Source organism: Martes martes (assembly GCF_963455335.1).
Source record: "Martes martes genome assembly, chromosome: 4".
NCBI classification, from domain to species: domain Eukaryota; kingdom Metazoa; phylum Chordata; class Mammalia; order Carnivora; family Mustelidae; genus Martes; species Martes martes.
The window spans coordinates 9,590,824-9,617,633 of record NC_137891.1 but is presented as its reverse complement, the minus strand read 5'-3'; the positions used below and the strand labels follow the sequence as shown (position 1 = coordinate 9,617,633).

The window sequence follows — 26,810 nt, the reverse complement described above, 5'->3', positions numbered from 1 at the left end:
GTTTTACTTTCTATTTTCTGTGTATATTTATTACACACAAGTAAATGCACATAGATATATAGACTTGGGATCACATCTGACAACTTTTTTCTTGCTTTTTATATTTGGGTGTGTAATTAACAGGTATGTTACATTACATTGCATATACATCATGTATATGCAATTAATGTAATAATATTAATACATACTAATACTACACCAAAAAGGCAGTCTGGAGAGAACAGTATTGGCTCCTAGTGGTCACTTATTTGATGGACAGTGAAAAAGGGAAGAGAAGAAATTGGAAATTTCTTTTTTTTTTAAAGATTTATTTATTTATTTGACAGAGAGAGAGAGAGAGATCACAAGTAAGCAGAGAGGCAGGCAGAGAGAGGGGGGGAAGCAGTCTCCCAGCTGAGCAGAGAGACCGATGCGGGGCTCGATCTCAGGGCCCTGAGATCATGACCTGAGCTGAAGGCAGATGCTTAACTGACTGAGCCACCCAGGTGCCCCCAAGAAATTGGAAATTTCTAAGGTGCCAAGGTGGCTCAGTCAGTTAAGCATCTGCCTTCAGCTTAGGTCCCGATCCCAGGGTCCTGGGATCGAGTCCCTCATCAGGCTGCCTACTCAGTGGGGAGTCTGCTTCTCCCTCTCCCCTCCACTTGCCTGTGCTCTCTCTGTCTCTCTCTCTAATAAGTAAGATCTTTAAAAAATATATTAAAAAAAGAAATCAGAAATTTCTAAATGGGCACATAAAAGAGGGCATATAGCTGAAAAAGGGTGTGGAAGATTCCTGCAAAGGGGGAGTTTTCATTCATTCATTCATTCATTCATTCAAGGTAGAAAGAAAAGGGTTGGAATAAAGAACAGGAAGAGAGAGTTCACTTTATGATTATTAATTATGATGCTAACTTAGGTTTTATAACTTTTCTGTGCATTGTATTTCAAAAATTTAGAAAACGTTTTAAAGATGGACAGTGCTAAATTTAGTTTAGAAATGGGGGAGGTGGGAGTGAGCATCCTCTCTTACCTGAGGTTGAGTGGGCCTGGGAGGAGCTGCCATGGGTGGCCGCTGTCCTAGCTGGAGGCCTGGGCAAGCTCCTTGTGGCCGTGGCCTCTGCAGGAGATGACGGTGTGGAGGACAGTGTTTCCCAGGGAGGCCCTGCAGGTGGTGTGGGAGTCCACGCCTGACTGCTGGTTGTCACCCCTGGGGTCCTGGCCACCCTCCTGGTAGCTGTACATGGGACAGTAACAGGCCACTTACATTCTTGACCGTTTTGATTCAGGTATAAAATTACCAAAACAATGAAATGTTATCAAAGGGCAAATGCTTTGTGCATGCATAAAACAGGTAATTCAGGGACCTAAGCTCTACCCTGAACTAGAATAAATGGACCAAAGTAAACTTTATTTTCCTAACTACTTATTTTAAGAAAGAAACCTCCAAATTCCTTAGACATCCAACAGCAAGCTCTCTCAAAGTTCAGAGCACGTTTCTCATCAAATGACCCAGTGAAATTGTTATGGGGTTTGAGGTGAAGAGACCAGAGGGGAAACTGTTCCTGCCTCCCCCATGTTGTGACTTTAGGGGCAAGTGGCTTAACTTTTTTTTTTAGCTTTCCCCTTAAAATGGGGATGATCATAATGCTAACAACAATAATACAATATCACAGGATTGGGACGAAGGCCAATCTTCCCTGGCTGCTCTTTTAAACAATTCTATAGGTTCTCTCATTCATTTCCATAGTAGGTATGAAAATAATTTTTTTTCAGGTTTTTAAAACTAACCCCCTTGGAAAGTTTTAAGTCTATATATTAAGTTAGGAACGATTGCCATCTTTAAAATATTCAAGTTTCTCGGGACGCTTGGGTGGTTCACTGGGTTAAGCCTCTGTCTTCGGCTCAGGTCATGATCTCAGAGTCCTGGGATGGAATTCCACATAGGGCTCTCTGCTCAGCAGGGAGCCTGCTATCCCCTCTCTCTCTGCCTGTCTCTCTGCCTACTTGTGTTCTCTCTCTCTGTCAAATAAATAAATAAAATCTTTAAAAAAATCAAGTTTCTCATCCAGAATGTGGTATATCGCTTTATTTATTTAAATACGCCTTATTACTCTCCCTAAAGTTTTATAGTTTTTCATATATAAAACCCAACAATTTTCCTGCTAGGCATATAGCTAAGTATTCTATGATTTTTCTTGCCACTAGCAATCATATCTTTTGGGGTTTTTTTTTTTTTTCATATTATTCTGGGAAACTTTCTAATTATGCTGAACAGTCACAATACTGGAGTGTACTGAAGGGTTTCTGGTTAGTGACTTTGATTGCTTTTCCACATTCTTGTTTCCCTGCCTGCCGGACTCCCATGAGTTCTCACCTCCTCCAGGAAGTCCCCTGCTGGGCTCTCCAGGACAACAGCTCTTTGTAGGCTAGACTATAACTATCAATTTACTTGTTCGTGTCTCCCACCCCAGTCTGCGCACTCAGGAATGAAAGGGAACGTTGATAGAGCTGTGCTTTTAGCAGCTAGCCTGGAGTCTGATATTAAATTCATGTCTCGATGAGTGAATGATTGAATGAATGAATTCTATGACTCTGGTTCCTTGTCGGAACTCATTGAGACAGTATTGGCTTTTAATGAAAGCGTTATCTCTGTTGTATCTTATTTCCAAATAGCATGAGCATGTCTTTTCATCTTTTATGACAACACTACTGATGGCACCCACAAAGATGGTGGGGAAGGAGGAACTCGCTGGCTGGCCCGCCACGTGTGGCGGCTCTCCGTGCTAGCTTCAAGTAATTAACATACACTTGGCATCATTATCTAGCCAGCTACAAATTCACCTAACTCTATCATAAAATGTTTTTTTTTATTTAATTTTGTTTTTTCAGTGTTCCAAGGTTCATTGTTCATGCACCACACCCAGTGTTCCATGCAATATGTGCCCTCCTTAATACCCACCACCATTCCACCACATAGGGTTCATTTCAGGAGAGACATTGCTAAATGCTTTGTTGAAACAAAAATACATCATGGTACAATACATTTCACTTATGTAAGACATTCTTATTGGGGGATGCTGGGTGAAGGGGATCAGGGAGCTCTCTGTACTATTTTTATCATGTCTTGTGAGTCTTAAACTATTTCAAAATAAAAAAAAAATCATACAAATAAATGTTGGCAGGATCTTGTGCCAAAGATGCTCACTGCCTTTGCTTGTCTGTATCAAACTCAAACTAGCTCATGTCAATCTCTAATTTCAGGGATGCTGAAGAAGAAAGGGTCGATGGAAAAAGGATAAAGGAAGGGTTTCACTTATTTATGTGAGGGAAAAGCAGGACAGGAAGGGAAAGGGTGAGTAAGCTTCTTACCCAAGGCTGGGAGGGTGGGAGAGGGACCACCCCGCGTGGCCACGGCTGTGGTCCTGGTGTGGAGCTTGGAAAGACTGTTCGTGCTCATGGCTCGCTCTCCCCCTGCAGGAGTTGTCTCTGTCCAGGGAGAGGTCCCTGGAGCAGGTGCCCTGGTGCTCTGGGCTCTGTGCAGAGGGCTTGTCCTCGATAGTGTCTGCTGGCTTGTGGGTGTGAGTTTTGAAGTCACAGCCGTACCCCTGGGAGCTGTACATTCAGGGAGATGGTCAAAGGCAGGTGTTATATGCTTGACACTTGGAGCACAGACTTGTCAAACCACTGAAAGATTGTTGGACAGCAAACGTACTGAATGCAGAAATTTAAACCTTACTTGGAACAATACCATATGTCACCAAAGAGGAGTGTTTCTTTTGGAACAGCAAAGGAAGCTAAAATACCAATTTCCAAAAACACTACGCTGAGAAGCTCTGTGAACAGAATGCAAAGCTGTCAGACTGCAAAGTATCATGCATTCGACATGTTTCCTGACAGAATCCAAATCCATCCAAGCCCTTCGCCCACCTCACAGCCCTCAGCCCCTAGATGGCACTTTTTCCTAGAAGAGGGACAGGGTGGCTCCATGTGTCCTGTGCATGTGGCTAGAGACCAGAAGCAGAATTTAGGGGCATCAGAAGCTGCTGGGCAGAAGCTGTCTGAAAGACAGGTAGGTCATAGCCAGGATAACAGGAAGGCTTAATTTGGAGGGAGATCTAGATGGTGCCCTTGGACGTTCCATGAAGACAGAGAGGAAGAGGCTCAAGTGTTCATTTGAGCTTCTAGCTCCCTTTGGGCAGCTTTTAGTGGTGATGGCTGCATGTTAGGATGACAGGTTCCCATGAGCCCATGGATCCCTTCTTCTGGGTTGACCAGGGCCGGCCTGCAGACCAGTGGATTCCAGGCCCTACTTACCCCTTTAGCAGATTACTGTGCAGGGCACATCCTGTACAAGTCATGTCCTGTAGCATCATCTCTTCTCTCCTGCTTCACTTATGGGATCAGTAGTCCCCACACGCCCGAGAGGTCTAGTACTTGTTTCCAAATCAACTGGACATAGGGCTAAGTCCCTCCCAATCAAGCCATCACTCAGCCAAGTGACTGGCTATCAAGCACACCAACGTGACAAATACGTGTCCATTTGTTAAGTGTTCTCTCTTCCCAGGCATCTGTCCTTCATAAAGGAGCACCAAGGGGAGGTACAATTGGGACTGGCCTGGGAAGGTCACGGGAAGACTAAAGAAATGACATTGACTCAATCCTCGGCTCTGTCCTCAGAATCGAGTAGGTAAAGGGAACCCACCAAATGCCCATTTCATCTCCACATCAAGCAGCCTCATGGCACGCAAGTTGAGGTTCCTTCCTCAGTGTAACTAAGATAAATAAACGTAATTCCAGTAGACTCAAATCAAGGCAGCCCACTGAAGTAGAACCGGAGATTTATTGTAAATTTCATTTTACTCCAGGAAACACTAATTAAGAACTTACTACGCACAGAGTACCATGCAGACACCCAGGGGAAGCAGATTGAGGGGGCTGAAGGAGTTTGGGTGTCTGCCTTCAAGGACCATTCAGTGAGGAGACACAAATGGAAGGTCACCTGTGTTCCAACCTGCAGTAGCACCAAGTCCAAATGATGGACTAGTGTCGTGTTATAGAGTTGTAGATAAGAAAAGACAAATTTTGACTGGGAGATTTTTAGGAAAGAGGAGGCAGCCGCTGAGCTGGTGATTGACAGACAAACTGGGGCTCTGAAATATGGAAAAATAGGGAAGGAGTTCCAGGCCGAGTGAAGTGGCACAGGCATGCAGAGAGATGCCATCTGCAAGAAGAGACAGGAGTTTCAATGTCATTTTAGCAGATGATTCAAGGAAAAAGAGAGCAGATGAGGCTAGGCATGTTGACAGAGCAATATATACTCCAGGCTAAGGGCTTTGGACCCTCTGTTCCTGACTTAGCTCTGAGTAGTGAGAAGACCCAACCCAACTGTATTTTAAAAGATTATTGCTGTTGTGGCAACGGATGGACATTTTAAAGAAATATGAAACTGGGTCAAGGAAGACTAGTTCAGAGGCTACCTCAGGTCAAAGGTAGATGACAAGGACTGGTAGATTACTAAGTAATCACAGCAGCAGCAAATAATCTTGGATTATTTATTATTATTCCAGATTCCAGAACTTTATTCAGCTAAAAGAGACAGTTACGTGTAGGGGGCAAAAGCGAGCTCAAAGGTCGTTCCAAAAATACCACTTCTGCAAGGGAAAAGGCAGGCAGATGGGTGGGAGTGTGTGCAGAGAGGTAGAGGATGGTTGGGTAGGGGCTGGGTATTATAGAGTGGCAATGTCTACAACATGGTCACTAATTCAATTACCTACAAAAGCCAGGTAGTTAATATGAGAATCAAGTGCCAGGCGATAGGGAGTGGAGAGGGCTATGGAAAAGAGGAAAGTGTCTCTCCTAATGGGTGGGATGGGGACAGTGCCTACTCAACTCCCTTTGAGTCACCAGATCTTCTCTTGTAAGAAAATCCAGAGATTAATCTTAATGGTAAAATCCTTTGGTTTTAGCACAGTGTAGCTAAATAAAACACCTGAGGGCAGCATTTGGTCTTCAGTTTGCTAGCTGGGACCCTGGTCTGGAGACTATAGTGGAGTGTGGGGGTTTCCACTCACCTAGAACACCAGACATGCTGCTGGTGAATGTGTAGTTGATAACAGCAGATCTCTCCGCCATCTCCCAGAAGTCAGAAAGATCCCTTCCTACAAAAACCACACCAACAGGATCGAATCTTGGGTTCACCTGCTAGAGGATTCTGTTTAATTCTCAGTTCCGAGAGCTTGTCTGATGGTTCACCTGACTTTCCTGTCATCACACATATGAAGATGCAGTCCGATTCGTTCGTTTGACTCACTATAAGACAAACCAGTACACAAGACTTAGCAATGGGTCTGAAGCTATAAGTCTTTGGCTGAAATGAAAATTCAGCTAGAAATCCTTAGCTCAAGATGTTATAGGGAAATAAGGCTAACTCCTTCCTTTTAAGAGAGCCCTGATTTTCTGGGGTTTTTTTGGGGGGGGTACAGTATAATGTAAAGGGCACAGCCTCTGGGGTCAGCTTCTAGTGTTACAGCATCAACTCTGCCATTTACTAGCTATGTGGTCATGAGTGAACTGCTTGATGTCTCTGGACTCAGTTTACCCATCTATAAAATGGTGACCATTCAAATTCCACAGTCCCTCATTTGAGATTTCCAAACTCTGAAATCACTGTAAGATGGAAGGTTTTGTGTGAGTTTGGTACCCAAACTTATTTGGTGGGAAACCTGACTTGACAGATGTGAGGCTATTTACAGTCTTTATCAGACCTGTTTAGTGTAAAGGGCCATGTTGCTAAATGAACGTGAGAGTGTTTGATTACGGCATGCTGCCGTCGATGGTGATGTTCCATCGTGTGTTGTATAGATGCCCTGTTAGACCTGCTAAAGTCTGAAAATGAATGAATTACTAAATATACTTGTCCCTTAAGATGCTGCCCAAAGCAGGGCACCTGGGTGGCTCAGTTTTTTAAGCATCTGACTCTTGGTTTTGGCTCAGGTCACGATCTCAGGGTCATGAGATCGAGCTCTGCATCTGGCTCTACACTGAGCATGGAGCCTACCTGAGATTCTCTCTCTCCCTCTCCCACTGTTCCTTCCCTTCTGCTTGCACCATGCACTCTCTCAAAAAAATTTTTTTAAAAAATCCTACCCAAAGCAATGTGGACATTTTCTTGCACGTCCTTCAAAGGATAGCTATGATGACCCAGTGAGATAATGTGTATGGTGCCTGGCAAATAGAAGAGCTCAGTAAATGGTCATAATAATAATAATAATTATTATTATTATTCACTGTGAATGTGGGCCTGTTATTATACATATTAGCATAGTGAGCAAGAGCATGGACTTTAGAGCCAGATCACCTGGTTTCGAACTGCATTTCTTCAGGATAACCTTAGGCAAGTTACTTGACCTCTCTGCACCATGGTTTCCCCACCTGTAACATGGGGATACATATGTAATCACTCCACAAGGTTGTAGTGAGGGTCCAGTGAGCGAGTACACAGACAGCCTCTAGAAGAGTCCTTGCAGCTGACGAGATCTACTACTCTTTCTCTTTCCTTTCCCTGTTTCTAACATAGTAGTTGCTCCATTGGGCAGCCCTCCAACTTTCTGACGAGGCCATCTGTGGGCAATTGACTAGATCTGCGCTTTGCAAAGTGGGTCTCTTGGGGAAGGCGACCGGCTTGGGGGTTATATGAAGGCACCTTGTGAATGAGGCAGATCTTTCCCAACTGCACATCGGACATGGGCTTGGGCTGCATATAGATCTAATGCTAAATCCTGATCAGGCCTTGAGCAAAATAGGCAACCTCTCCAAATCTCAGTTTCTCATCTTTAAAATGTGAGTATAGCTATCTAGTAGAAGCTGTTTTCTTGAGTCTGTCTAGATTCCCCTAACTCTGAGCCTTGGATTCTCCCTCTAACGTTTTAGATACCAATAATAGCTCTGATTGGAAGACGGAGCCTTCAAATACTAGTGGTTGAAACTGGACCACGTTGGTTGTCTAAATATAACTTACACGGATGTTCCTGGCAGCCCACTTTGTGGCAGGGCTTGGGGTAGGTGGTCCACTAGCTTTGATTATATTTTGATTACGTTTTGAAAATATTTTGATTTTGATTAAATTTTGCAAATCTGCCAAATCTCCAATATCCCACACATTTTCAAGATGAACATACCGGAGAGGATGGAAGTTGACTTAAAAATCTCTGTGAGGTAGCTGGTAGAATTTCCAATGATATCCACCAGTAGGGCCGTGAAATCTGCAAGAAGGATTGAGGAGATTTAAATTTCTGATCCAGAGACTTGAGGGGAAAAGCATAGTGTATTTGTACTTTTCAGAATAGATTTTACAAGTTTGATTTTGTTCAGTGTGTTGAGGAATGTTAGCAATCATATAGAGAAATATTACTAATTATAAAGATGTCTTATTTCCAGGCAGGGAGAAAACTTTTGGATCCACAGTCATAATCCCCTTCCTCCCATTTCCCTCTCCCTCCAAATCACTCTGTGCCAACACCAAATGGCTGTGAAAAGCCATATTACTGAATAATGGTTTTTCTCATTTGTTGTCCCCTGTTATCTCCTCTAATTGCTTTAGAATACCAAGTCCACCCGACAGGAAGCCACCTAACAGATATGCAACATGAATTTACATAGTTTTGGATTTTCAAAAATGCAATGTCAATGTTAGTGGTGGGTTATCAAGAGACTAGCACCTTACGCAAAACAGAACCAGAAACCCCTGTTCTTGTCCCCCTTATTAAGAAGGCTGATGGGAGGAGATTGGGAGAATTTCACATTTCAGGCTATCAAATCTTTGTGAACTTTCTCTCTGAAAGTGGTTTGAATAAGGGCATTGCTTGGCATGGTGGGAGCCATCGACCAGTGAAATTTCCCAGTGTAGCTCCAGGCAAACAGCTGCTACCTTGTCCGGTGTTCATTTATGGTTTTCCAGGATCCAACGCATTTTTGGCTTCCAGAACAAGGATGTGAATTCTAGGAGCCCCAAAGAGTTAAGGAAGAAGCTTCTGGTGTCATCTGGATAATTTCCTGTCGGGCTTTGTGAAAACACTTCTTTTACTCAATGGGACTATGAGCTCAGGTTGGGGGCAAGCTGATTTGAAAATATAGAACACAAAGGACTGAAAATGCAGGGCCCAGAGAGGGTCCATGTATGACAACCGATGGAACATGCAGCATAGGAGGCCAACAGGAGGTGGACACTTGTCTATGGAACCAGAGTCATGGTGTGATCTTATCATACCTGCATAGATACATGGTCAATCTCCGGGAGAGGAGGCATGGTAGAACACCATGCAGGTGTGGCTACCTACCCATGCAAAAGGGATGCCAGCTTGGTTGTCCTTTCTAGTCTGTCCTTGGTCACATTGTGGAAACTGAGGAAGGATAGTATTTCATTATTTCTTCCATCTATTTTCTTCCTACTTATCAAATGTCTTTTTTGTTCATTAATTCATTTATCTAATAAATATTCATTGAGTGTTTGCAGGGCACCAGACACCCGCTCAGTACTGGAGGATTACGTGAGACACCATTGCTGCCCGCCAGAAGCCGAGATTGGTGGGAGGCAGGGAAGCTCATAAGCAGACCAGTAAACTGTAATCTGCTACTAATACTGCACAGAAGCCAAGACCATGGCACTGGAGGCAGGGCACCAAAATGGAGTCTGGGTTGTGCCCAAGTTTCAGAGAAATGATGGAATTTTCCCAGGGTCCCAGAGGATGTGGTGGAGCTTGAATTTGAATTGAGGTCTATGTTGGGCCAAAGCTCCCACTCTTCCTAATGTTCCCACTGCTGTTCAAGCAATGTCTTACTCAACACGCTGTATGAACTCTCCCTTCAGAATGGCTTTTACAATCTGTCTATACAGCTTGGAAGTAAACCAGCTATCCTTACCTCAGAGACATTTTTGTTTTGATGAAAATTTGAATTATCTAATTTATTAACAATATTAGCAATTAATGAATGATTTCTGACTACTTTTATATATGCATAGAAAATAGGGGAAAAAGCCTTTTTGCCTATCCAATTGGTAATAATTGAAGAATGTGTCTTAGTACTTTGTGCTGCGAAAGGTGTGGAAAACATGTGCTCTCAAACATTATTAGTAGAAGTGTAAACTTATGGGAGATGTCTTAGAGGAAATTTTAGTAATTTGAATCACTACAAAATTATTTCCCTGTCAGACAGCAATTCCACTTCAAGGGTTGTATCCTACAGCATAATTAGGCAAGTATCCAAGTACTCCAAGTACACAGGTATTCATCATAGCATTGCTTATAATTATAACAACACTGGGGATAAACTAAATTTCTATCAAGAAGAGACAAATTAAATACATTATAGTACATTCTTTCAACAATACTATGAATTCATATGAAGGATGAGACATTTATATTCATTGGAATAGAATGGCTTTTAAGATGCACTGATTAAAGATGGATTATAAAGCCGCATGGAAAATGTGGCAGATATGGCTGGTTGTCTCTCAATATCCATTCTTCCATCTTTTAGTGAGAGAACATGAAATTTCAGTTGGGCATATGGTGGCTTAACACAAAACTACATTTTTGAGTGTGTTTGCACGTGGGTGAAGCCATATGACTAAACTCTAGGTGATAGAGCATGAGAAGAAGTCATGTGGAAGGTTTCCAAAATGTGTTTATATAGTGAGTGGGAATGTCATCAATTCCTTTCTCCTCTTCTTTGTGGCTGGAATGTAGATGTGGGGGCAAGCCATTCTGGACTATGAGAACAAGGGCAATGCATCATGGGAGGCAGAGCAACAAACTAGAAGGAGCCTGGGCCACTTAACCATCAAACAGAGTAGCCCTGGTAGGTTTACCCAGATGGTCACACACAAAAACTATTACCTTCTTCCCTCTGTCAGACAAATTATTTTGGGGTCCTTTGTCATAATAGCCTGGCTTATATTCTAAATTATATAGAGAATACAGAGTAGGGTGGATAGATAGATGGGCAGATGAATGGGGCAGGTGGGACAGTAGACAAGTAGGTTAGATGACTAGTTGACAGATGGCTTAAGTAGGTAGATCAGAGAGGTGGTTTACACCACCTTGGGTAATGTGATTACCTATGGATGTTGGGATTTTAGGTACTTCTGATTTTTTTAAATTATATTGTCCCCATTGTATGGCATTTTGACATCATAATACATTATTTTTTAAATCAAGAAAATTTAAGCTACTTTCCTATAGAAAAACTAAAAATACACAAGTTCACCCTCACAGGGGGGCTTTAAGTCAGAGTTCAGACTATTCAAGTGAAAATGATCCAGGTCTGAAGAATATCCACAAATATCTACCCCGCCAGAGACAGAGCAATGGCAAGATGCCAGCCTGCGCACAGCCTCTCATGGTAGTGATCTGAGGGGAGTGGACAGCGGCACATTGTGATGTGTCACCAAAAAAATCGTCGTGGTTTACAGAAGGAGCAGCACACTATTTTATCAGTGGTAATGATCAATGGATCAATTATTCTCAAATAACCATTTCAAGTGTTTGGAAATATGCTTTAGCTCACCGAGGGGAGTTAGAAACTCTTTCCCTACAGATGAGACTCCACTTTTTACATTTTATTTTTATCTTTTATGCATTCAGGGCAGGGACTCAGTGCCCATTCTAAACTGGGTCCCCAGCAGTGACTAATGAGAGGATGAAGAAGCTGTGGTTATGGACATTTGTCCGCCCACATGTAATTTGTTGATAAGATTTGAAGGACTAGTTAAACAAGGTAATGGCTGTGAGGTACTTGCTGCGGGGCCTGGCATACAGTACTCATTAAACATTACTAATTACTCTCTTTAAAATGTTCACAATATTTGTTCCAGAAATTACACTTCAAAGAATCTATCCTTTGAAAATAATCTGAAAACAGGAAAAGTTTTAGGTACCAAGGTGTCCAATACAGGAATTTTTATTTAAAAAGAAACCCCTAGAATCAACCCAAAAGTCAACAGCATATGGCTAAGAAAATGCTGGTGTTTCCAGGTTATGTAGTCATTACAAATGTTTGCAGTTTGTAATATCCTAGAAAATATTCTCAAGGTTGGGTCAAGTGAGAAAAAGACCAGGGGGCTTTTCTACCTTCACTCCTTACTCTCTTATAATCTATTTGTTTTTAAATGAAAAGTCAAAGAGATCCTTTTAAAATATAAGTTAGATCACACCACTTCTCTGTGTGGATAATCACTTTGGCTTCCTTCTTACTCAGAGTGAAAATCAAAATCCTTGCAGTGGACTATAAACTTCTACTTGATCCTCAGAACCTTCCCTGCTTTGCCCCCACAACTCTGAGCTCATTTCCTATGACCATCAGCCCTGGCTCACCTTCTCCAGCCATGCTGGCCTCTCTCATCCTTACCCTGCTGCCTGGGCTTTTGTTTGAAACACTCTGGCCCTGGGTACCACAGGGCTGTCTCTCCACTTCCTGCCTCATTAGCGAAGACTTCCCTGACCATCCTACACACAGCAGCCATGCCCACCACCACTTCCCTCCTCACCCTTTCCCCTGATTTATTGTTCTCATGCTCATGTTAGTAGCCAACATACCATGCATTTCTGGTGTATTCATTGATTCTCTGTCCCTTCCTATAGACCCTAGTCCATGAGAGTGGACTGCGTGAGTCCACTTTGCCCAGTGTTGTACCCCCACGCCTAGAAGAGAATATGACTAATATCATGTGCTCAGTAAAGAACCATTGAATGGGTGGATTCGTGGTGAAATACTAACTTTCAGTTTTACTTTTTGGGATTCTCTAAATAGAAGGAACATCAAATAATTTTAACTTTCAACTGTAAAAGTAATACAGGAGTATCCTAGCATTGAAGGATCCGGGGATGCCCTCATCCACCGTAAAACATGCATCCTGATCTTTCAGGGGTGAACCCCTACCTGGTGCCCACATATGTATCTCTTTACCAACAACAGTATATTCCACATGTTATTTTGTAACTCTGTTTTTTTAAATTAAAAATGGCATGGAAATGTTTCCAGATGTGAGCCAAATCTAGCCACACCCATTCATTTATGCATGGCCTATGTCTATTTACCAAAGTACAGACTACTTAACCATTTTCCTAATGGTGGCTATTTATGCGGTTCTCAGAGTTTTCTGTTAAAACAACGCTGCATGAACATTTTGTTCTTGCCCCTTTGTTCAGCCATAACAATTTCTCTAGGATAAAAACCAAGAAAAGAACTTTCTGTGAGAGCGGGTGGGTACATAGCTAAGCATAATAGATACCACTGTCTTTTCTTATTTCACTTTAAGGAGAAAAAAATTAAGTCAAACTCATCTGAAAGGGGACAGGCAAAATCAGGAAAGCCACAAGCTGGCGGGCAGCGCCACCCACCTGACAAGTCATTGGTCTTGTTGTTCACACAGTAGCAGTACCGGGTGGGGAATTTGGTGGGGTCCACAATCTTCAGGTTGGAAACTGTGAAGAGACAGGATCCATAGGGCAGTCCTGACAAGGAGCCTGGCCCTGTGGGACCATTGCTCACCATCACGGCCACCAAGAAGAGTCCGGCAGCACTTACTGTTGTAAACGGCCACAGAAAACTTGTGGAAGGCAAAGGAGCTGTAGGAAGTGATGCTTAACAAGGAGAAGAACTTCTTGGTATCTGCCACGGATATTGAGATAAAAGAAGCTGTCAGACAGATGCCTCCTGACAATCATAATACCATCAATTAGTAAACAGATAATAGAAATTTAAAATACAATGAACAGGGTGCCTGAGTGGCTCAGTGGGTTAAAGCCTCTGCCTTCGGTTCAGGTCATGATCCCAAGGTCCTGGGATCGATCCCCGCATCGGCCTCTCTGCTCAGCTAGGAGCCTGCTTCCCTCTCTCTCTCTCTGCCTGCCTCTCTGCCTACTTGTGATCTCTATCAAATAAATAAATAAAATCTTTTAAAAAATACGATGAACAAATAATAAAAGTAAATAACAAAATAAATAATAAAATACCAAACATTGAAAATAATGCACAAAAATCACATAAAAGCAACCAAAAATGGCAGAAGTATGTGTCACTTGACTATTTCCTGATCAATCCCTAAGCCCTGACAATTCTCCCACAGTGTACTTGTGATCAGAAATGCCTGCACACAGGCCACGTCTGGAATGCAGCTTGCTCTCCAGATGCTGCCAAGCCCCCAACTTCATTTGCATGTTTTCAGTCTCATCAGGTGTCAGGTAGGACACTGCATTCTCCATCTGAACACCGAGAAGCTGGGGTGCAGAGACCTGACCTGTCTTGACCATGTTGCAGAACTGAAATGGGTAGAAGGAGGAAGTGGGTTTGGATTGTGCTTTTTAGAAACTGAAGGTTGCTGGAGGGGAGTTGGGTGGGGGATAGGGTAACTGGGTGACAGGCATTAAGGCGGGCATGTGATGTGATGAGCACTGGGTGTTATATGCAACTGATAATTTATTGAACACTACACCTGAAATTAATGATGTACTGTAAGTTGGCCAATTGAATTTAAATTAAAAAAAAACAAACGGTACCTTTTAAAGCTCTATTCAGCATTCCGTTCACCAACTCTGTCAGGTTCAGGGCAGACAGATCAACTGACCTTGCAGGCAGTTCTGGAAGAGATTCGCAGATAATGTCACCAGCAGGCTTTTCTCACAACGGAAGTTTCCCTTTTCTGACACTCAGGCAGACGTGCCTCCTCTTTGGACATTTCCTGAGCTCATATCCGCAGCTGGCACAAGGAGTTCAAAGATGAAAGTCACTGCCTGCATTCAGGAGGTGACAGCCAGTGGCATACGTCATGACAAGTTAAGATAAGAGATGTCCACATGAAGGACAGGGACACTTACTTTGTGAATAATTTGTCTCTGCCTTTGGAGGCAGTCGGGATGTGTGGGAAATGCTCTCGTGTAATGGGAAGTTCAAGGAAATGGCACGAGTTCTCAATAGCACTGCATTTGGAAATGACGACATTATCTAACAGAAAATGCCCTGACTGGGCACTGACATCCCTGGGAGGTTTTTTTTTTTTTTTTTTTTTTTTTTTTTTTTTAAATTCTGCAGTTCTAATGCTTGGGCACTCAGAGATTCAGGTTGAATAGGTCTGGGATGTGGCCCAGACATCCCCACCAAAATCCATCAACCGATCAATCAGTCTCCCAGATATCTGTAGTGGGCAGCTGGGTGGAGAGACACTGTTATGTTAAAATCTGTCCATCTCCTAGCAATTCCCGGAACATCCTGTAGAGCAGATGAGAAGGTGGAAATAGTGGTTAATGTTCCTCTTTGTATTTTAACCTACATGGTTGTTTTCAATGCTTACTTAATGTGCAGAGACTTGTGTGGATCACACAATCTGAAGACTAGGGACATGCTGCACCAGGGTGTGGGGACTGTGAGTGGGGGTATGGAGAAGTGGGGGAAATCCCTTGGCAGCTGGGGCCACCCGCAGAGCCCTGAGGGAAGAGGGGACTTACCTGTGGTATCGAGAAAAGCCACCCCTTTTTCCTTCCTCTCTTCTCCAAGTCCAGATGCTGGGGAGAGAAAAGGCTTCATGGGAGACATGGGAGCCTGCAAACCTCCAGCTCAAGTTGAGGAGAAACCTTGGGGCCCTCTACGCAGTGGCCTTGGGCTCAGTGAAGGTCAGAGTCACTGGCCCTATGAAAAGGCAGCCTCCTTTCCTGACACTCTAGTCTCCTTGGGCTGATCTTAGCCTAGAAGTCTACATTTTAATAAAGAGGCAGGTTTAGATCCTCAGGCAGGGGGTCTAAGCTACCCCACCCCTTTCCCAGATCAGGAAACCGAGACTTAGAGTGGACAAGAAACCTGCCTAAACAAGAGAGGGCTGAACCCGCTTCCTAAGAGCGGCAGAGCAGTGGCCTTTCCGACATATCGAGCCACATGCCCACTCAGTGGGGCTCGTGCTCTCAAAGAAAACACCATAGGAAATCTTGAAATGCCTAAAGCATGCATTCAGTCTTTATTCACTCAACAAACACTCACTGAGGGCCAAGCAATCATACTGGGTGTCGGGTCTAAAGAAATTGAAGGAAAGGGGCAAGTCTCCACCTCTGTGGGGCTTAGGGTCTAGGCCTCGGGTGGGAGGAGGGGCAGGCACGTGTAGTTGCACACGAGGGCATGGTGGGATGCTGGGAGCTCCTCTGTCAGGGCACCTGGCCTGATCTAGGGGGAGGGGAGGGCCTCTCTGTGGAGGAGACAGAAAGCCGTGGCCTGAAAGCTCAGATGTTTTGGACTGGGGGGCATTATGAACATCCTGCATTTGTTGCTATTCTTGTTGCCATGATTCTGTTTCCCGTTACATTCCGGGGGAGCAGGTGCTTTGTGTCCATTGGACAGATGGAAAAACCAAGGCAGAGATAAGCTGAAAAATGTGTTCCAGAGTTCCAGAGCGAGTCAGGAGTGAAGGCTGGCCTAGTTACCTGTCACACTGAGGACAACAGCCTTTTTTACCTTTTTCAAGTCTCTGTTTCCAGACACTGAGATGAAAGTTCTCATGAATGAAATAATGTCATGAAATCACAGCCTCACAATGTATACCATCCTTACACGTCACTTTGTCCAGCATTCCCTTAGAAGGATCAGGAAATTCAGGCCCAGGAAAGAGAAGTGATGTACCTACCTCCGGTATCTAGCTGGTAGTCCTGTTTCCCCTCCCCAGAGTCCCTGGTAACCAGCTTTCTACTCTCTGCTTCTAAGAGTTTGACTATTTTGGATACTTCCTCGAAGTGCATCATGTAGTGGTCACCCTTCTGGGGCTGGCTTGTTGCACTTAGCTTAATATCCTCCAGCTCCATCCGCGCTGTTCTCTATGCCAAGATTATCTTTCTTTCTTTTCATTTTTTTTCTTTTACATTTACTTCTTTATTTGTCAGAGAAAGAGAAGGAGAGCACACGCAGGGGAACGGCAAGCAGAGGGAGAAGCAGGCTTCCCGCTAAGCGAGGGCACTGATTCGGGACTTGATCCCAGGATCCTGGATCACGACCTGAACCACCCAGGTGTCCCGATTATCTCGGGCCAAATGGTATTTCACTGTATGTACATACCACATTTTCTTTATCCATTCATCTGTGGATGGATGTTTAGGGTGTTCCCTGGCTTTTCAAGCAGCCTGTGGGAACTTGGATCTAGTTAACTTCTGTCTGCTTAAGCCAGTTTGACCGTTCAGCAGGTATCAAGCTTCCTGGTTAAATACGGAGGCTTGGGGTCAGAGGTAGGTGGGGGCTATGGTTCTCCTTCCCGACACATGGTTACTGGAGGAGGTGGGTTGTGTTACAACAGGAGGAACTCAGAGACAAATGTTTATGATCAAGCAGGTGCAAGGCTGGCACGCAGCCTGCTCTCCCGTCTGGTGCCGTGAGCGGCCCTTCACCTGAGCAGTCTACATGTCGCAGCCCCAGTGACATTTGTGGCAGACACTGACCTCACCTGTGACCTGGACAGGAAGGAGGGACCTCCTTGCAGGTGAGGGATTGGGGTCCTGTGGGCTCAGGAGCTGCAGGTACAGGGCTGCTGTTCTAGGCTACGAGACTTGCAGGATTCCTGCACCTGTAAAGCCTGGATGGCGGGCCCTGTGCAATCTTCCTAACCAATAACTGTCATTGAACACGGCTCCTTCCACCAAGGAAACATCATTTCCACCAGTCCTTTTTATAATTGCAAACCTGTGGGTGGATTTTGCTAATGATATTTGAAGTGTGAACTCAACAGCCCTGAAGCAGAAATTTCTGAATGGAATGTCATACAGAAGCAATTTTCAAAGAAATTGCCAGACAGAGAATATAAAACTACTGGTGTCTTTCTGGATAAAAAGACCACCATAGTAGTATCTTTAAGGTAGAAGGTGTTGCTACTTTTTATACTTTTTCTTGCTTACTGTTTTAATCACCTCTCATCCTTTATGATTATCTGTGGAACAGAAATTATTCCCCCATTTTAACAGGAGGAAATTGAAGGCTCAAATAGGGGAAATATTTATTGAAAATTATGCTATTTAGGAGTGCCCAAGTGGCTCAGTCAGTTAAGTGTCTGTCTTCTACTCAGGTCGTGATCCTGGGGTCCTGGGATTGAGTCCCCCACTTTGGGCTTCTTGCTCCACGGGGAGCCTACTTCTCCCTCTGCCTCTCTTTCTCTCTCTCTCATGAATAAATAAAGAAAATCTTTTAAAAAAGAAGAAAATTACACTGCTTATACACAAGAAATTGGTACAACTGGTGTCCTCTGGGGAAGGGAAGTGGTTGGCTGGGGACCAATTTAACTTTATACACCTTTTGCCTTTTGAACCACATGAGTGTACTAGTTAAAAATAAATAAAAATTAGGGGCATCTGGGTGGCTTGGTTGAGCATCCAACTCTTGATTTTAGCTCAGGTCATGATCTTGGGGTTCTGAGATTGAGTCCCTCAAGTCGGACTCTGTGCTGTTCATGGGGCCTGCTAAAGTTTTTCTCTCTCTCTCTCCTTCTACCTCCCCCCACTGCTCACACTCTGTCTCACGAGCTCTGCTAAAAAAAAATTAAAAATGAAGAGTAATCCGCCCCCCATTATCCTGCTTGTTTACCAGGTTAGGACAAACAACCAGGCCCCCGCCTCCTATGTGTTCCTTATGTTGCAGTGCATTCACTGTCTTGCTGTAAAGCCAATTTCATACCATCAAAAAGAAAAAAGAAAAGATGAAGAAAGATGAAATTATTGCTAAGGTGATGATGGCACATGACAATACTTCCCATTATGAAATCTTCCACGGTTCATAGAATGTCATGATCTTTGTGGATTTAATAAGATCATGAGAATCCGGGTGTGCCATGAACCATAAGGCAAGAATAACTCCCAGGAACTATTCCTATGACAGAGTTTGGGCTATGGATGCAATCTCCGTGTTACAGATGGATAAAGTGAGACCGGGAGAAGCCAAGGAGTTTGCCCAAGACAGAATGAGCTGGGCAGGATCATTTGTTCCTTTACCTGCTGAAGGAAGGAAGGTCATGAACTTTTCCTTCTTAGCTTCTCCTTTAACAGCAGACACTGAAAGAAGAGATTGTTCATCAGAGAATTATAACCCAAATTTGACATCAGAAAGTATTTAATTCAAAATACTCATTTTAAAGATGAGAAAATTATGATCTGAAGTGGTAATATGTCTTGCTTAAAATCCCACACATAGTTTGTTCATTCAGTTTAGTCATTGAATATTTACTGATCAACTCTAACAACACTAATGATTGACTGTTGTTTGGCAGCTGGACTTTAATAAGCGTTGTGTGTGTTAGGTGCTGGGGATACGATGATGAACAAGTAGGCACAGATTCCATTCTTATGGAATTTACAGTCTAAGGCAGACATGAAGGAAAAGAAGACTCAAGGATATTACTACAAACAATGTTGAATACTTTGGAGGGCTTTGAGGGTGTGTAACAAGGAGCCTGACTCATTTCCATGGCCGTGGGAGGTGATGTGTGGCTGAGATCTGGAGCATGAACAGTATTTGAATAGGATGGGAGTAGCTGAGGGGTTATTCAGAGTGTAGGTGACAGTGTGTGCCCAGGGGCTGAGGTGAGCACAATTATTTTAAAGGACTGAGCAAAGGCCAACAGTGATACAGCACAAAGAATGGAGGGGGCAGGGTACTGTAGGAACTGGTGATGGCAAGGTGGGCAGGGTCTTACGCAGCATGTGAAGGACTTGGGATACTGTCCAAAGAGAAGTAGGAAGTCACTGCATAATTTGGGGTGGGTGGAATGAAGGAGAAGCCTGAAAGCTTACCTAATGAGATGTAAGAAAAGATCACCCAGGGTGATGAGGGGAGAATAGGTGAATAGGAATAGGAGAATAGGAGAGAATAGGAGAGGCAAGAGGAAAAGCAGGGATTGATTTTGAAAGCTGTCTTAGTGATCCAGAAAGGAGAAGACTGAGGTTTGGACAAGAGTTGTAACAGTGGAGGTGAAGATAGTTCTGTTGCAGAAATGGGACTCAAGTTTAAAAAGTCAGAGGACAAAATCAGAAATGGGGAACTCATCATTGCCATTTTAATCAAACTCATTTAGGATTCTGGCCTGAGACATTGGCTGCTGCCATTCTCTGGAGCCCAGTGACAATTCAAACTCATCATATGGAACAGACACTTTTTGAACTCTGAGTAGACCCACCTGTGTTCCAAAGGGACAGGACACATGTAAGACCCACGCATAGCCTCACTGGAGGACAGGGTACCAGGAAGCCTGCCATGTCTGTGATACTCTGGGCCACCTAGAAGCAAGCAAGCAAGCCCTTGGAGGAAACAGGTTGGATTGCTAGGCACATTAATGCAGAATGTCCTTGAGTCATAGAAATACAATCTGTAGAAGGCTTTCGATAGTTAAGATCGGTTGGGTTATGTTGAGATAACAAATTAACTCCATCATCTCATTGACTTAATTTAACAACAGAAGCTGATTTCTTATTTATATTAACCCTTGCTGCAAATTGGTGGGGAACTCTGCACCACACAGTCACTCAGGGACCAGGTTAATGGAGCTTCACTGCCTTGTAGTTCTCTGTGTGGTCCCTGTGGGCTCCTTAGTCATTGGTTCAGTGTGGCTGTGGAACGGACAGAGCTGGAGGATTATGCACCGACTCTTATATGCTCTGGAAGGAAGTGACATGCTCACTTTTATTTAGAACCCATACCAGAATTATTCCCGTGACCCTGCATAACTGCAGAAATCTGAGACTCTGGGAGGAGGATGTATGCATAGTCACAACCCATCAGTGTATCTTCCATGGGTTTTCTGGCTGTTTAGCTGGGAAATACCCTCTAAATACAGCATCACTGTTCCTTATAAATAAGAAAATAATATACAAATGCATGAAAGTGTTCACTTTCCTTCCTTGTCTGCAGCACAGTGTGACAGGCATTTGCTAGACAGAACTGCATACTAGTTCAAGCTGCAAAGCTGAGAGTAATAAGAATAATGGTGAAAAGTTATTGAGTGCTTTCTGTGTGCCAGACACCACACAGAATGCTGCCCCATGCAAGTGAGGTAACCACTTAGTAATTGCAGTATCTGCATGTGTAAATATTCATGTAATGCCCATGTAACATATGGACTGCACAGACTTGCTCTGAAGAGAGCAGAAATTTGCTATTGGTAGACAATGGAAAAGACCTTGGAGAGAAAGAGCAAAGTCAAGAGAAAATGCCCTGGGATTAGGAAAATGTCCCAGGAACTGAGCATCTTCTTAGCAAAATATATTTGAAGAAGTTCTGCTGTCTGTTCGGGATGGAATCGCCTTTAGAATTTTCTTGAAACATCCTGGTAAACATTTAAAATGCTTTTGAATTACGGGTAGATACTAGAATGGCGTTTCTTCTAAATGCCACCCTGGACAGAGAGAGTCCTTAGCAGGGGACAAGAGACTAGGGCTTCCTAGGAGTCCTCTTATTCCCATAAATCTGTTTACTCTCTGAATCTACTTTCCTCATCTGCAAAATGGGGCTAAGAAACCTATTTCACTGGGTCTTTGTGAGGATTTAAGCTAATGAGTCCAAAGCATTTTACCCAGCGTCAGGCACATAGTAGGTGCTCGGTACATATTCCAGTCATTGTGTCCTGGCTGGTGACACAAGGACAGATCAGACATGCCCTTTTCCTCAAGCTGATCTATAGCGTAGAGGAGACAGATATATGAGCAATTAATTCACACTCAAGGCCAACTGAGCTACATTCTCCAAAGAGAGATTTACAATGGGGATGAGAGAGAGACAGAAAGAAAGACAGACAGGCTGGTGAGTCCAGGACTTAGCACATTCTCCAGCAAAGGGGTATGATGGTGAGGTGGGCAGGTAACATGACAAACTCTGTGAAGATTCTTTCCTTGTACCTCAACTGCTATGGAAACATCACCTCACCTTTCTGGGCTTTGTGTGTAAAATGGACAGAGTCATAGCCACCGTGAAGATAGTTCATGAAGATTAAATGAGATCAAGAAATATGGCCTCTAACACAATCTCTGGACTAGGGTAGATACTTAGGAATCTTAATTCCTTTTTTGTTCTCTTATCTTTTTCTCTTTCCTTTTGCTCTCCCTCCTGCTCCCCCATCTCTATCCTGGGGCCCCACTTGGTAGCAGAGGCTTGAACAGGTACAAATATATAGTTGAAAAATAATTATCTGCATCTATATAATGGACACATTTCCTTTTTTGACTCCTGCTTCACTGTGTTAACCACTGTCTTTCATTTACAAAGAGTAAACACACTAACAGTTATGACCTTAAGGATGCATTTTTTATTGATTTTTTTTTCTTGGAGAAAAATGCATTTTTCCTTCTGTCTAGTTTTTTATTTTTGGCCATTGGTTCAATCAGCTATGTGTTTGGGGTGGAGTTGCCAAATCAAGCAAATGAAAGTATAGGACACCCAGTTACATTTGAATTTAGGATAAACGATGAATAATTTCTTTAATATATCTCAGGCAATATTTGGAACTACCCTAGTTTGGAAAGTGGGAGAGTTTTACTAAAGAGAACTTGCTCTTACCACAGGCTGGATGTGACACTGACCCAGGAGTACTGTTTGGGGAAGTCTCTGCGGCACTAAACAGAGTTCGCCGACTGAACACAGGAGCTGAGAACTGTGAGTGTCACACCCTCTAGCCTGCAGACAGCTCTCTCTGCTTGTTCAAGCATTTCCACATTGCTGAGTACCCCATCTAAGCTGCTCTTTGCTTTTAGCCCCATCGGACCCCAGAAAGGAACAATGAGAAGATGGAGAGAGACACAGGCTGTATACAGTGGCTCATGGGGACAGGCAGGCTCTGTTCACTCTATGGCTTACACAAGCAGAACTGGCTGGATTTTGCCTTTCGAGCCAAACTAAGAAGGTCAATCCTCTCTCGATGTCCCCTGGGGCGCCTAGGCCACCGTGGGCCCCTCTAGGGCAAAAGGAGGGTCTGGGGTTAGGTCATAGACACTTGATTTTAATCTTGAGTTGACCATTGAGTGATGTTGTCTGGGTTAAGGCACTTGACCTTCATTCACTCAAAGGTAGCTGCAGAGTGCAGGGCATTACCAGCATGACCCTGGAGCCCAACTGCCTGGGTTTGCTTCCTGGCCCTGCCATTTGCTAGCTGTGCCAGTCACTGAGCCTCCCTGTGCCTCAGTTTCTACCCAACATTATCCTGAGAACTAAAACCTGTTATTGGTAAAACATAGTAAACAGTGTCTGGCACAGAACAAGCACCATGTATATGTTTAACCAGTAGAAGTGGTGGTACTTAAAAGACGTTGGCATTCCAGCAGCAGGACAGGTGAGATTCCTCATTCAGTAGAAATACAGTCTTCAAAGTTCTATCCTACAAACACTGGATCAGATGCCCAAAAATTTAACCTCAAACTAACTTACCATTTCAATGCATTCCCCGTGGCTCTTACTGGGTAATTATTCATGAATCATTGTTTTCTTCAGTGGCTTTGGCAGAAAAGCTAGTCATATGACAATTTGACAAAAATAATAATGTGCTGACAAAGATCAGAATATGCTGCCCCCAAAGATGCCACCAAAGGCCAATGAGAATGAGCAGATGCAGAAATAAGCCTTCCCAGAGCCTCTCTTATCTGATTAAGACCAGAAACTTTTTTTTTCTGAGATTTTATTTATTTATTTGAGATAGAAAGAATGAGAAAGCACAAGCAGGGGGAGCAGCAGAGGGAGAAAACAGAGAAGCAGACTTCCTTCTGAGCAGGGCACCCTACATGGCGCTCGATCCCAGAGCTCTGAGATAATGACCTGAGCCGAAGGCAGACACTTAACCGACTCAGTCACCCAAGTGCCCCAAGACCACAAACTTCTGAAAATGAGGACTGTCATAAAACCCCTCTCCCTGGAAATTCACACCAAAATGGGCCTGCACACACAAAAACTATCTTACACCAAAATAATTCCTATCTTCCATTTGTTTCCTCCTATCTTTACCTTCCCACAGTTTAGCACCCTAGGAGCTCAAAACCCTTTTCCTCTCCTTGTCGCTTCCCCGCAAATTTATCATCCTTCTGTTGAAATGATAGGTAAGCCTCAGGGCCTGATCAGATCTTTTCATTTAATTTCTGGGAGGCCCACCATATGCATAGGACATAAACCTTTTCCTCTGTTAATATGTCTTTTGTCAGTTCAATTTGCATGGCCCCAGTCCATGAACCTAAGAGGGTAGAGAAAATATTTTTTTCCTCTCCAACAGTGTAACTTATGGAACCTCCATTTTGGGACAGCATGTCTGGTATTTTACCTTCTCAAGCATCCCTAGGGAAAGACAAAGATATTCCCATCATATGAGAGCAGGACCCAGGGATCAAAGGTGGAATCCTGTGCTGGTGGTCCGATGGCTCCTAAGTGGAAGTACTGTGTTTTGTATCTTTCAGATACAAAAGTCTGTTTCCTTTTTCACCATGTTCTCCTCTACCCACGTCTTCTTCTAGGTACACCCCCAAGTGCCAGGAAAGTTTTGTTATTGTAAACAAACAGAATTGATCATTTCAAAGTGTTTTGGGTCCAAGGGGCCAAAGGGGTTAGAAATCCAGTCATGCTCCTGGGAGAAGGGAGGAGAAGAGCTGATACACTCGATGAGCCAGGAATCTGCCCAGGAGTCTTGTCAAGTGAATTCACAATATGTCTGCATTCTATTGGCAATAGCCCTGGAGCTGGAAATGTGAATGGAGGGAACAAAGCTGCTGGAGCCTTTATTAAACATTGTGTTGCTTCCAGTTAACAAAGATCACAGACCCACAAAGGTTCATTTGTCCCGCCAAGTAAAACTACCTCCCTCACTGTACTTTGCAGCCAAAAGATGCCCGATCAGATACAGAATAATTGTCATGCTCCGTGGAAAGGGGAAAACTCACACGGAAGTCCCACCTCGTTTGGGTCAGCCATAGTGAGAGCTTCATGGTTCTCAGAACCTTACTATCCATGCACTCGGCAACCTTGCACTCAAAGATCAGCTCCCTCTTCCTGCAGAGGACCCAGAGGCTTGGAGGCACCAGACAACTTGCCCAAGGTCCTTAAATTGCTGAGTAGCAGCTGGCTTCACACTCAGGCAGGCAGTCGGCTCCCAGGCCCCAGAGACAATGCCCGAAGGTGAGTTTCTGCCTCTTTGAGTTAATGCAGAAAAAGAAGTGAAGAATCTAGTATTTGTTGATTGTCTGATATGTTTGAGGAGATCAGGGCTCATACAAGCCACTGGTCCTACAGAACACAGCCAAAGAGCCTAGACTAAAACCCCCGTCTGTTTTGCCATCCAGTCTGTGATTCGTTGGGCACTAAGAAAAGGATAATTTTTAGCTGTTGCTTTGCTATCAGCCAGTTTTTAGGGCATTCTTTTATCCTCATTGCTTTTTTTTTTTTTTGATTAAAGATGATGTTTCCTTTATCATAGATGTGAGGACAAGCCTTCCTTCCAGCTGATGACTGCCTTAAGATTCTAATCAACAACTTAAGGGAAAAAAAACAGAAAGAGGCTGTGATCAAAGGGTGGGGTTTTAGTTTAAGTGGAGTGTAGATGGTGGGTGATAGAAACTTTCTCCTATCATTCAGCAACCAGCAGCCCAAAGCCGGGGAATGAGAGCAGGGGCATCCCTTATCTGGTTTCATGCTTTGGGGAAGAGTGGAAACCAAAGGATTTTAAAGTAAGTACAATATATGACTTACCTGTCTTCTGAGCAGAATAAATGACTTCAAAGAATTTAAGCAGCCAGGAAGATTAACAGCGAAGTCAGAACTGTGGAGTTTATATGAGTTCTTAGTGAAAGACACAGAGAGTGGGGTGGGGAAAGGCTTGATAACTTTGCTTTAAATCCTTCAGAAAAAAAGAAAAAAAAGAAATAATAATCCTACCAAGAACTCAGGGTGGTGAAACAGGATCAACCCCGTTGGAAAAAAATGCCTTTGCTAAGGGCTAAATAGACTCCGTGAGCAGAACCACAATGCACCGATTCAGCGTGGGATGGGAAGCCTCTTCTGACAGTAATTACGTGTACTGAAGGAGCAGAACAGGATCACTAGGTGATGATTTTCCCTTCCTGTTGTAAAGGTCTGTTAGCCAGACATCACCTGGCATGCAAGCCAGTGGAAGTCTTTTGAAGAAATGGCTAGAAACTATCGGTCAGTTTTAGCAGGCGCCCAGAGCAGGGCAGGCAAGCCTTGCCCTGCTGCAAGTTTTTCTAAGGCTCAAAAGGGTGTTATAGTTTTAAATGGTTGAAAAAAAAATAAAAAGAAGAGTCATATTTTGTGAACCATTAAAATGGTAGGAAATTCACAGTTTGGTGTCCACAAATAAAGTTTTTTTTTTTTTTAAGATTTTATTTATTTGACGGACAAAGATCACAAGTAGGCAGAAAGGCAGGCAGAGAGAGATGGGGAGGGAAGCAGGCTCCCTGCTGAGCAGAGAGCCCATGTGGGGCTCAATCCCAGGACCCTGGGATCATGACCTGAGCCGAAGGCAGAGGCTTTAACCCACTGAGCCACCCAGGCGCCCCCACAAATAAAGTTTTATTAGCACATTGCAACTCTTACTCATTTACATGCTCTCCGGGGCTGTGTTTGTGCTAAAAGGGACAGAGCTGAGGAGTTGTGTCAGAGACATATGGTCCACCCAGCCTGAAATACTGACTATCCGGCCCTTTACAGGAAATGTTTGCAGACCTCAGGCCTGGAAACACATGCTGAGTCAGATTCCTCCCACTACTACCAGCCAAGTTCAAGGTCGATTTTTCTTGTCTAGCTGCTGCCTCTCCTGTTAAGTTGTCACCTTGCTGTACCAC

General features: G+C 43.7%; 1 protein-coding gene across 1 annotated transcript in view; it reads right to left on the bottom strand.

Moving 5' to 3' along the window:
* Window positions 1-20,243, bottom strand: part of HHLA1 (HHLA1 neighbor of OC90) — a gene marked incomplete at both ends in the record, with an annotated part of 39,601 nt that extends 19,358 nt beyond the window's left edge. The window contains 10 exons of the mRNA XM_080800195.1: window positions 3,349-3,593; window positions 6,047-6,137; window positions 6,232-6,288; window positions 8,157-8,240; window positions 13,377-13,460; window positions 13,564-13,647; window positions 14,535-14,615; window positions 15,480-15,536; window positions 18,984-19,043; window positions 20,165-20,243. Coding sequence (XP_080656321.1) covers window positions 3,349-3,593; window positions 6,047-6,137; window positions 6,232-6,288; window positions 8,157-8,240; window positions 13,377-13,460; window positions 13,564-13,647; window positions 14,535-14,615; window positions 15,480-15,536; window positions 18,984-19,043; window positions 20,165-20,243 — 922 coding nt within the window. The remainder of the gene's footprint in view (window positions 1-3,348; window positions 3,594-6,046; window positions 6,138-6,231; window positions 6,289-8,156; window positions 8,241-13,376; window positions 13,461-13,563; window positions 13,648-14,534; window positions 14,616-15,479; window positions 15,537-18,983; window positions 19,044-20,164) is intronic.
* Between the last annotated feature and the right edge of the window lie 6,567 nt (window positions 20,244-26,810).